Here is an 11127-nt window from a genome sequence, read left to right as displayed (position 1 = left end):
GCGTGTCTGGGGGGTGCAAGAAGGGGGAAAGTGTGGCTCCCATCGCTTCTCCCACTGCTTGTCCGGGAGAGCATCGTGGGGCGTGTGCCCCCAGATATGTGCAGGGTGGGTGGTGGTGGTGCTGGGAGGGGGGCTATGGGGCGGCTATGGAGATTTTTGGGGTGGCTGCAGCTCCCCTCCCATGCCCTGCGGGGTGCACACAGCAGTGAGAGCTGAGCCCCCACCCCCCCGTGTTCCCCAGACAAGCTGCGGCTCCGTCCCATACCAGCCCTGCCCAGCTGTACAGCACCTGTCCCACTCCCAGCCCCTACTCCCTCCCTCACCTCAGGGACCTTGATCTGCCCCTCCACCCCCACACTCCTTCCCTCCCCCCTTCTCTTCCACCACAACAGACTTAGCAGCTGCACGCAGCTGTATCAGAAATCGGATCAGTATCGGCTGATATATCTCCTTGAAACGTGGCTATCAGTATTGGCCCCAAAAATCTCTATCGGTGCACCCTGCCAAAACAAATCTAATGTGGTTTGACAAGGACAAATACAAAGTCCTGCACTTAGGGTGGAACAGTCACATGCACTGGTACAGGCAGGGGGCTGACTCACTGGGCAGCAGCTCTGCAGAAAAGGACTTGAGGGTTACAGTGGACAATAAAAAGAATGAGTCAACAGTGTACCCTTGTTGCCAAGAAGGCTAACGGCATACTGGGTTGCATCGGTAGGAGTGTTGCCAGCAGATCGAAGGAAGTAATTATTCCCCTCTATTCTGCACTGGTGAGACCACATCTGGAAGTATTGTGTCCAATTTTTGGCCCCCCACTATAAAAGGATGTGGACAAATTGGAGAGGGCCTAGCAGAGGGCAACAAAAATGGTTTGAGGGCACATGACTTCTAAGGAGAGGCTGAGGGAACTGGGTTTATTTAGTCTGGAGAAAAGAAGACTGAGAGGGGATTTGTTAGCAGCCTTCAACTACCTGCAGGTTGGTTCCAAAGAGGATGGAGCTAAACTGTTTTCAGTGGTGGCAGATGGCAGAACAAGGAGCAGTGGTCTCAAGCTGCAACAAAGGAGGTTTAGGTTGGAAGAACTTTCTCATTAGGAGGGTGGTAAAGCACTGGAACAGGTTACTTTTAGAGGTGGTGGAATCTCCATCTTTGGAGGTTTTTAAAGCCCAGCTCAACGCTGCCCTGGCTGAAATGATATAGTGGGGATGGTCCTACTTTGAGCATGGGGTTGGACTAGATGACCTGCTGAGGTCCCTTCCAACCTTAATTTTCTATGATTCAAAGGAAGGAAGGAGCAAAATAATTACTTAAATAGTTTTATTTTTTATCAGTTTCCTGAACCTTATTTATATTAATCTGTTGCAGCAGAAATATGCATGTATTGACAGGGTTCAAATAAATTTAATTGGTAATTTCATAATGACATTTGTGTGTGTGTGTGTGTGTGTGTGTGTGTGTGTGTGTGTGTGTGTGTGTGATATGGGTGAATATCAGATGTATATGTATGTATTTCATTGAGGAAGTGGACCAAACTATTGGCACACTTTCTGGAGGTCTGCAGCCAATGCTTGTATAGACCATGTATTGTCTATTTTAAGAAAATGTAACCGATTAAATTGTTAATCCCAAAGTTGAGGTGTCATAGAATCCTACCTTTGGAATTCCTAACTTTCAGTTGCTTAGATCATGATGTTACATTGTTGTAATTCTTTTATTCAATATATAAATCATTTGAAATATGGATTCTATCTTCCTTGCATATTCTGCTGTTCATCTCAGGAAACTTCATCAGAAGAGTTTGTCACTTTTTCATGTAGTTTTGTGAGGTTTTCTGAAGAAGCACAACCAAAATTCTTTTATTAACAGAAAAAGGGATAAGAAAAGATTCTTAAACAGGGCTTAGAATGATAGATAGAAAATGTTTCTATTTCTAGAAGATATTCAAAAATGTTCATATGATTTCATAAACAGCAATTTCCGTATTGACAAAATTGGGTCATTTGACCACAAGGAAGCAGATAATAAAGTTTATATTCTGTGGGTGTTTGACACCTACAAAAGGGGATTATCAGTAGTGTACATTTTTAATGATAATTCCTCTTCTCTTTTCCTCTAGTTGTTAGTAAGATTTGACTACATGGGTATCCAGAAGGTCTTCAAGTCAGTTTGTGGTGACAGTAATCTTCTGAGAGATTTGTTTATAAATACTTTTTCTTACTGTTAATCACTGCCAGCTGCATTTGCATATCTTCTAAGAGTGTGTGACCCAAGCAGACAGCGTCTTTTATCCTGAAAATGTGAATAGCTCTGTATCTGCTTTAGGGTATTTGCTGCTTCATGTGCTCTGCGTGCCTGTAAGCCTCCTACCTGATATACCTATACAATGGTACAATGCAAGCTATTACAAAGTCAATGTTTGCCAACTACAACCCTGGATATATACTGTTCTGTATATAAGAAGATCTGTGGTAATTGCAGATATCACTATCTGGTAACTAACTGTTGGCAAAACTGCTAGCATTGTAAGGGTAAGCATCTCAAGGAAACAAAAAACATGCTGAGGATCTTTCTGCTCCCATCCCCGTGGGCTTTTCCTTAGTAGTCTAAGCTAATAAAATAATAATAAAAAGTAAGGGCTCACTTTTAAGAGACTTTTAAGATTTTTTTATACTGGTATAATTCCTCTTTCAGGGAACTGGATTTGAAAGCAATCACTAAGTTACATTTCCTCAACATTATTTGAGTTGGAAGAGGAAGCTAATAGGAAGAAGTAAAAGAATGGCTCAGCAAAAATAAATCAAGCATTGTTATTTTTCCCTTTCTTGTAGAAACAAAAATGGAGAGCATTCAGATAAACTGAAAACAACAAACTAAAAACTAATGAATTGTATACTTTTAAAACAATTATTAACCTTTGCAATGCATTACTGCAGGAGATGACAGAAGCCAAGAATTGGATTTGTTTGTTCTAGTTGCATTTTAAAAAAGAGAGAAAGAGATATGGCTAATGAGTCCACACTTACGTTGGCTGGGGTAAAATATTTCGAAGGGATGTGATCTCGTATTTAAATGTCCTGAAGACACTTTCTCTATGGGGAGATTAATCCAATGTAGTTCCAGTATATGGTTTCTTGTTCCTTCCTTTAAAGTGCCTAGCATTGGTACTATTGTGTCCTGAACACTGAAGTACATTTGAGCTCCTGATCTGACCTAACCTGGCAGTTCCTACACTCCTATATTTAAATAAATGGGATGAAGGTCTGACTTGATCTGGGCTTTTAAAGCATTCTTACCACCCACCCACCTACCCAGCCACCTTAGGAAGGGGGAAGTGAAAGCATTGGTGTGTGAAGGTGAGTGCCCTACACTCAGATCTACATGTCTGTAATACTGAATTCTAAACTAACCCTGATGCTGTAGATAAAAAACATTTCTCCTTTTTTCAGATATATTTTAACAAATAAACTTTTGTTTCAGTTGCTCATGAAACGAACACTCTCAAAGCAAGACCCAGATCCAGGTACTGCTTTTGTTTCTATTTCTGACACAAAAACCCTCCCATCTGATTTATCTTCTGCCATAGTTTAGTTAAACACAAGTGCATTTTATTAATTGTGCTGGAAGAGTAGACCAGATTAGTGTCATAGAGATGTCACCATCCTGTTTGGTGATCAATCTCAAGACTTCACCTAGCTGACACTTGTATGCTACCTATGAATCCCCACACTGCACTATCTAGACAATGTAAATAATGGTAATGCTGTCAGGTGTGACTAGGTGGATCTGCCCTGTGAATGGAAGTAATAGCCCACTCTAAACAGTGCCCATTGGCAAGTTGTGGGAAGATTTGTATGGAATACTAAAAATGAAAGCTTCTAAGGCAGATATCAAAGGAAAGAAAAACGGAGGCCCATGTTATGTGTAACTGAGTTAAAAATTGTTTTAGCTGTTTAACATTTTGGTATACTCACGTATCTTTGAGCTAGTCAGGTTAACTGTGTCAGTATTTAATTTCTTTTTCTAAGGTTATAGGTACGTAATCATGGGGCACCTATACACAAACACTGAGGCTGCTCTGACACAGTGTAATTACAGCAGCCTCCAGCGTCTTGTTTATCGGCGTCTTCACAATTCATAATGGCGGCGAGGGTGCTTTAACTAAAGTTTATTCAGTGAGTTTAAAGCACCTGCGCTGTGATTTTGAAGTGTGGGGATGCTGATACATGAGACTCCCCTTCCCCCCAAAACACGTGTATAAACGCCCATGATTTTCCTTCTTACAAAATCATATAATTAATCAGACATTAAAAAAATTCTGTCCGTAGGAGAGATTAGCCAAAGAAAGGGAGAAACTAAAAAAAACCAAAAAACTTTGAAATTCAAGTGAAGGCTACAGACGACAAAATTATATGGTTGCTTGTTCAGTATTTGTTTCGGGGGTTCCTCTTACATCCTGTAAACAGATTTCTCTGTAGCAGACATTGTGTAGTTAACTCCCTAAGGGGAATTTAATGGGAATTCTACAGCAAAGCAGTACAGTGGTACTCTAAGCTCTGCGGTATGTGGGACAAAAGTTCAGGGTTGAAAAAAAATACTGAGTAGGGAAGGAGTATGTAGAAATATTCTACTAGAATTGTTAAGTGAATAGAAGAAAATAAAGTAAAACATTCCCTTTGGATAACTGTAAAAAAACTGGTAAAGCATCCTTAGGAGGAAGGGCTATGAGGTTAGTGTTTTGTGCTGTGAAAGCTTATCAGTCAGTCTTGCTGTTGGAGATCTGTTATTATCTTAGCTCTCCAGCCTTTAAAATACTCAGTTTGTTGGTGTTATCTAAGTATCTGCTTAGACACATCATAGAATTACTGCATTATAGGCACAGTGGGATTTTTTATCATGGGGTACGTAGGAGCAGGGTGGTGGGCTGGGCTGGAGATGCACAGCTCACAAAGACAGATTGCAGCAGTGCACAGGGAAACCTGAGTGGCTGACCCAGACTGCCCATGGTCATCCTGTTTCCCTGCAGCACAGTGTGGGGAGTGTTTTGGAGCAGCAGAGTCCAGTGAGCAACACATATATCTATCCAGGGGGGATGCTGAAGGACTGTATTCTCTTTTAAGAGAAGCTATGGCATGTACAGACATTCAGTCTTCAAGGAGAAACTGTCCTGGGAGTGATTTAACGTTGGTTGTTCCCAAGTTATTTTTCTCCTGGAGTGGCCATTTTTACCTTAGGAGAAAAAGCCTGCACATCTGCACACTCATGGTTTTAACCTGGGAGAGCAGTGACTCTCCCAGGAGAAACTGAACATCTGTACGAGGCCCTTGGCACTGCTGCTGCATGCGTGGTGTAATCTACAGGACTCTCTGTATGTGTTGTGTCTCTTTCCTCCTCCTCCCCGCATAGGTTGACAGAGGTTGAGAGTCTCTTAGAGCTGTCAGCTGGGGAGCCTTGATCTTCAGAACAAAGCACAGTGGTTCAGGCTTTTAACTCTTGAAGGCCTCAGTTCAATCCCTGGTGTCTGCCATTGTACACTAATTTAACAGTGCCAAGAGAGGGACATTTTTGCCTCCTAGTTGCTACTTTTATGGCTTCTTTACAGCATGAATTTATTACAATACATATTTTTTCAGTGCATCTCACCTTTCAGTCTGTGAAGGATATGTGTTTGAAAGATAAAACCATAAAGTTTTGATCCAAAGCCCATAGTGGGAACTTTTCCAGGGCTTCAAAGGGGGTTGAGCCAGGTCTTAAATGAATTAGGGCTGGTGGATTAAAAAAAAATCTTACCAGAGTGAGAAATTAAGCAGCAGGAAATGTATCAGGTTACTTGTAAAGACTGAAATAAGTTTGGCTCCCATTCATATTTTTATTGGCTACCTCAGAAATACAAGATTAACATTGCCAATGTCCAGTCTGTTAAAGAGTTGTCTTCTAACGATTTGGCAAAAACTGGTCCCTTTTCCTATCATAGGGTGGTTTGGAGGTGGGTGGGGGTTGTATTACTTTAATGTTTTTTAATTAGGTCTTGCTTATCATGCATAATGTATCACAGAAAGTGTAACACCTCATGTTGTCAGTACTGATTTGTGCAAAGCCTAGAGCCTTGCTGAAGAAAACAGCAGAAAAATTTTGGACTCTTCTCAGCAAAATCAAACTTGCTACAGCTGTCTGGAAAGTGCACTGCATAACACACAGGCAGTATCACGAATTGAAAGTGGATAACTGTGAGGGGTGAATGTGAACAGAGAATTTAAGACATGTTCAAAGAATTTCAAAAAGTCTTGCCGTGATAGCCTGCTATTGAATTAGCAGTTTGGGCCTCCAGGTTACCAACAAATGAAGCTAGTTGACCAAAAGATGTAATATAATTCAAACCTGGAAACCTCAGTTTGGGGTATGTCTACAGCCACCTGTGTAGGGCAGAAAGACTGTGGACTTGAGTCAGGCTTGCATACTCAGGGGCCTGAAGATTGTTCCTCCCCAGCGAGCCCCAAGAGCAATATATCTCAGAGGAGGAGAGCAGGCAGCTTTTCTGATGCTGCCCTGAATCAAGAAACTGGCAGCCTTAATTTCTACCAGAGGTTCATTTGTGCCCCACCTCTTTCACTACCACACAGCAGGGATATTTGGTGGGTGTACTAATAGGGCTTCTTTTGGTCCAGGTATGCTCAGCTGCTGCTACCAAACCAGGAACTGGACTTGCAGGTGGGCACCTTACACTGTCAAAGACCCATTATGTGGACTTTACATTGCCAGCAGTACCATGTATTGGATTATGCTGCCAGAATCTTTCATAACCCAAGGCTGAAAGAGACTCCCCTTTGCAATACCTGGTATTTGAAGCATTATGATTTAGATCACAGCCAATGCAATGCTTTGAGTACGTTTCTGTATTCTTAATGTGCTTGGTGGGATGCAGCCATATTGTAAGAAATAAAAACGAGTAAAAATGCTTTAAAAGAAAGACAACATGTTAATGTACTCCTGGTGACAGCTGGAGCCCACCATGTTAGTTTATAAAGAAGGTGAGGGACAGAAAGCGTAAAGAGAAGATTCATGTTCATTCATCTTAGTTGCTATAATTATTTTGTTGGCTAAGGTGATGTGACCCCCTGAGCTAAGGATGAGAAGCCTGAAGCTAGAACACATGTGGCATACTAGTTCTGTGGGTTGAAAAGTCATCCTTTCACTCCCTAGACCTAGAGCAATAATATCCTCAGCCTTAGCTATGAAACACTATACTTTCCACCCGTGATGGAGGAGTTTCCCACTGTAAAGTGCAACACTGATCAATAGTTACTATATTTGTTTAAAAGTTAAAGACTTTATTTTTCTTTACTATTTTTTGTTTCCCTTTAGGTCGTATTCTAGCACATCTATTGAAGATGCCATGAAAAAGGGAGAAGAGCCCCCTACTCCCCCACCAAGGCCACAGAAGTCACATTCCAGAGCCTCCTCCTTAGATCTGAACAAAATCTTCCAGCAAAACACTCAAGGTAAAAACCTCTGTTTCCCTTCTTAACCCTTGGATTTCTGCTTTTCAGAGGTTTTCCAAGCAATTATGTGTGTGATATGCTAGCACAAATGCATGATTAGTTGTATCCATATGCAATTTTGACAGAAACTGAACTTTATTCAATTACATCACCCATGGAACAAACCATTTTCCCTCTTATTATAATTAAGGTGATTGTTATGTGGTTTTCTAGCACAATAATTAGAGCTTATGTACACAAGTCTGTCATCAGTGACTGTTTATTACTGGTCTCGGTGTAAATACAGTTGCTACAAATGATAAGACTGCATTCAAGGTTTTATGTGTGTGCCTGTTTTTGAGGGGAGGTAAACTATACTGTTTTTCCAATTCAGAAATAGAAAAATAAAACAAATATTTGAATTGGGGCAAGTGAAATTAGTAGTATGCAAACTTTTTTAATGTTAAAAGCTTCCACCTATGTGTTTATACTAATAGTTCTTATTGAATAAAACGAAAGGGCAATTTCTTTTGAAATGAGTTTGTCAAGGGAAAAGAGTAATAATAGCTGTAGAGCACAGGTTGCCACCCCCAGCACATATGTCACATGTGACACAATGTGGCATGCAAGCCTCAAATACTAAGTAAAAAGAGGCACTGGAATGGAAATTGTTGGGGGGTACTCAAGGCTTCAGCTGCATAGCATGGGGGTTGGGAGTGTACCCGAGAGGAGATTTCACTGCTCAGAGCCAGTTTAACCCAGCCACTGCTGATTGAGGGCTTTGGATCTGCAGTCACCATTAAAACATTTGCAGGGCCAGAGAAGGGTTTAACTGAATCTTGGTGGTGACATCTCTCCTACAGTAGCATCTTGTCCCCACTCTACTCCACTTGGCTAGAGACTTGAGCCCCCTGCTTCCATTCCAGTGTCCAACAGCACAAACTGTATCAGTGACACCTCTGCAATCAATCAGAGCAGTACTCAGGGAAGGGAAAGGGCTTAACTTGTGGCACACCTTTCAGAAAGGTTGACCCCCACTGCTGTAGAGCAGAGAGCATTATAAAAGGTTATTCCTGCATTGCAAAAGGAGTGGAGGAAGGAGCTGATTTCAGTAGATAAGTTGCCCAGCGCTGTTTGGTCATGCAATGTAGACAGAAGTGAATTGTGTTTTAACAGGGCCCTTGAATTAGACTACAGCTTTGGAAAATCCAGGGCAGCTGTCTGACTCAGGAACTAGATTAAAACATGATTGTGTTTATGCTGTCCAAGATGCTACATTTTAACAGTGTCAGAGGAATTTTTAATTGGGTTCTCTAATGCGGTTATTGGAATTGAAAAGCGGGTTTCATCTGATGCGGTGTGGCATGATGTTTGTGCAAAACCCCAGACTACACAGTGTGTGGATCCTGTTGAATGTGTTAAATCAGAAAGCCAAGCAGGAATAAACTGAAAGTGGTGGGGTTTTTTCTGCCTTGCACAACAATGCAATTCCTGACCTTCAATGGCAGTTCCTGATTGGGAATATGACACACTCGCTTCTAATTACAACATAATTAGAACATAATTCTTTTTGGCGGGAAAATCTTTCAGTGTTGATGTTTATAGCAGAATGTATAATCTTAAAGAAATAAACTTAGATTCAGGTTTCTGCTGGAACACGAGGGAAAAGAGAATGTCGGGCTATGAAACCACCTTAAACTAGGTCTGCAACTGGCATATAACAGCTTGTATTAAATGGACTCTCTTGAAAGGCAGAATTCAGATTTATTAATATAATGATTTCTTCTAGAAGAAGTAATAACATGAAAGATTCATGGGCTATGGATAAAGGATGGAGAACTGCTACCAGTGTTTGTGGAAGGAATTCTCATCTTGAAGAATGGGTTGTTTAATTGGACGCAAGCAATTTTGGGAAGGTCAATACAGATTTTGGTCATCCTAAAACTATTTGTGATTTTTGAGTTGTATAAATCACTTAGCTTCAGCTGGAAAAGATTTTTTTGCAGTTAGATTGATGAGACATACAAGGTGGTGTGATGTGTTTTCCCCAAATGGTTAAGGGTGGTTACTTTTATTTCTGCTGACATTAGAAAAAGAAAAGTTTGAATCGTTTTCAGCTGCCATTCCAATTTAGCTTGCCATTACTGGATAAATCAAAGCCTTTCAATATAGATGATGTAAGAGTAGAAGACTATTTATCATTTTCAGGTAGTAGGAAAAACATAACCAAGTGCAAATATTTAACACTGTTTCTATACACAGATTATTTGCTTACTTTTTGTTTTCTTGCATTCTTGGAACAATTTTCTGTACATTTGCCTTTCTACGTTTGAGAAGTAAAACTAGATCAATATTTTTGCACCATTTTGCTAGTGATGAGCGATACAAATTAGTAGCTGGTATGATATCTTGTATGGTAATATGGATTGCCTAGTTACAGGATCTGACATTGCAACATAAAGTCCAAGATGATGAAACTTCCATTGTTTAAGACTTGGCAGTTTATATATAAATGAAGCTGATTTGTCAATCCTGAGAGAAAAGCCTGTTTTTTCTACTTATGCTTGCTTTTAGTGCAGCTACTCACATGCCTAAGTTCCAGTATGAGTGATGAGGGTTGTGCATTGTGGCTGTGTGTGTATAACAAAAGTTAAAGAAAGCCTTTGTTTATAAGGGGGATAGGAATCACTCTTTGAGAAGTAGACAGCACCTGCATTTTCCTAGAAAACATTGTTGCCTTTTATTTTCTAGATAAAAAATTGCCACAGCTTCATAACTTTTGACAAGTAAAATTTGAGTGTGCTATTTATTTTGATCCGCTGCAGTTTAAATGCATCTGACAATAACATATAACATAATTTCTTATAGAAATGTGTAACTAGATTGAAAAAAATCCTTTATCTCCTCTGTCACAGTAGTGGTGAAATCACAATTGATAGATTCATCAATTCATAGATGTTAGAGGCTGGAAGGGACCTTACAAGACCATCAGGTCCAGCCCCCCTGCACTTGGACAGGAAAGACCACTGGGGTAAGATGACCCCAGCAAGGTGGGCGGCAATACATAATTGTTCTTGAAAAGGTTCAGTTTCCTATGCCTAGCCTGCATAACAGAGGTCTTACATCCTTGTGCTGATTGCAATGGAAAATTCTTATCCTAATTTTCAGTACACAACCCCTCATCTCCTACAGTTTAATTCCATGCATGTCACAAACCTGTCTGCAGGGGACCCCCAGTGCCCTCAGCTTCTTGCCACTGTGCTGCCACTCCTCTGTCCTTCTACCGGACCTGCAGACACAGCGAAGACATTTCTGTCAGCTCTAGGACCCCTGCCCCTTCCCCTCCCCGCCCCCACTTTTGGGCTGAGAAGAAATGAAAGGTCCCCTCCTCTCCATGGAGAGAAGTAGGCTGGAGTATCATTTGCCCAGAAACCACCCTTTCCGCAGCAGTCATTCACAGAATCATAGAATCATAGAAGTAAGGTTGGAAGGGACCTTGTAGATCTTCAAGTCCGACCCCCTGCCTGGGCAGGAGGAAAATTGGGCTCAAATGACCCCAGCCAGGTAGGCATCAAGCCTGTTCTTAAAGACCCCCAGGGTAGGAGCCAGCACCACTTCACTTGGAAGTTGGTTCCAGATCCTAGCCGTCCTA

The 11127-nt window shown here is 41.2% G+C and overlaps 1 protein-coding gene across 1 annotated transcript in view; it reads left to right on the top strand.

The window, feature by feature from the left end:
• REPS2 (RALBP1 associated Eps domain containing 2) overlaps nt 1-11127 on the top strand; it is a 169064-nt gene that overhangs the window by 95587 nt on the left and 62350 nt on the right. The window contains exons 13-14 of the mRNA XM_025201098.1: nt 3478-3520; nt 7360-7496. Coding sequence (XP_025056883.1) covers nt 3478-3520; nt 7360-7496 — 180 coding nt within the window. The remainder of the gene's footprint in view (nt 1-3477; nt 3521-7359; nt 7497-11127) is intronic.

The sequence above is a fragment of the Alligator sinensis genome, unplaced genomic scaffold (assembly GCF_000455745.1).
Source record: "Alligator sinensis unplaced genomic scaffold, ASM45574v1 scaffold583_1, whole genome shotgun sequence".
Lineage (NCBI taxonomy): Eukaryota > Metazoa > Chordata > Crocodylia > Alligatoridae > Alligator > Alligator sinensis.
Note: the sequence above shows the minus strand (reverse complement) of the source record. Positions and strands in the feature narration are given on the sequence as shown.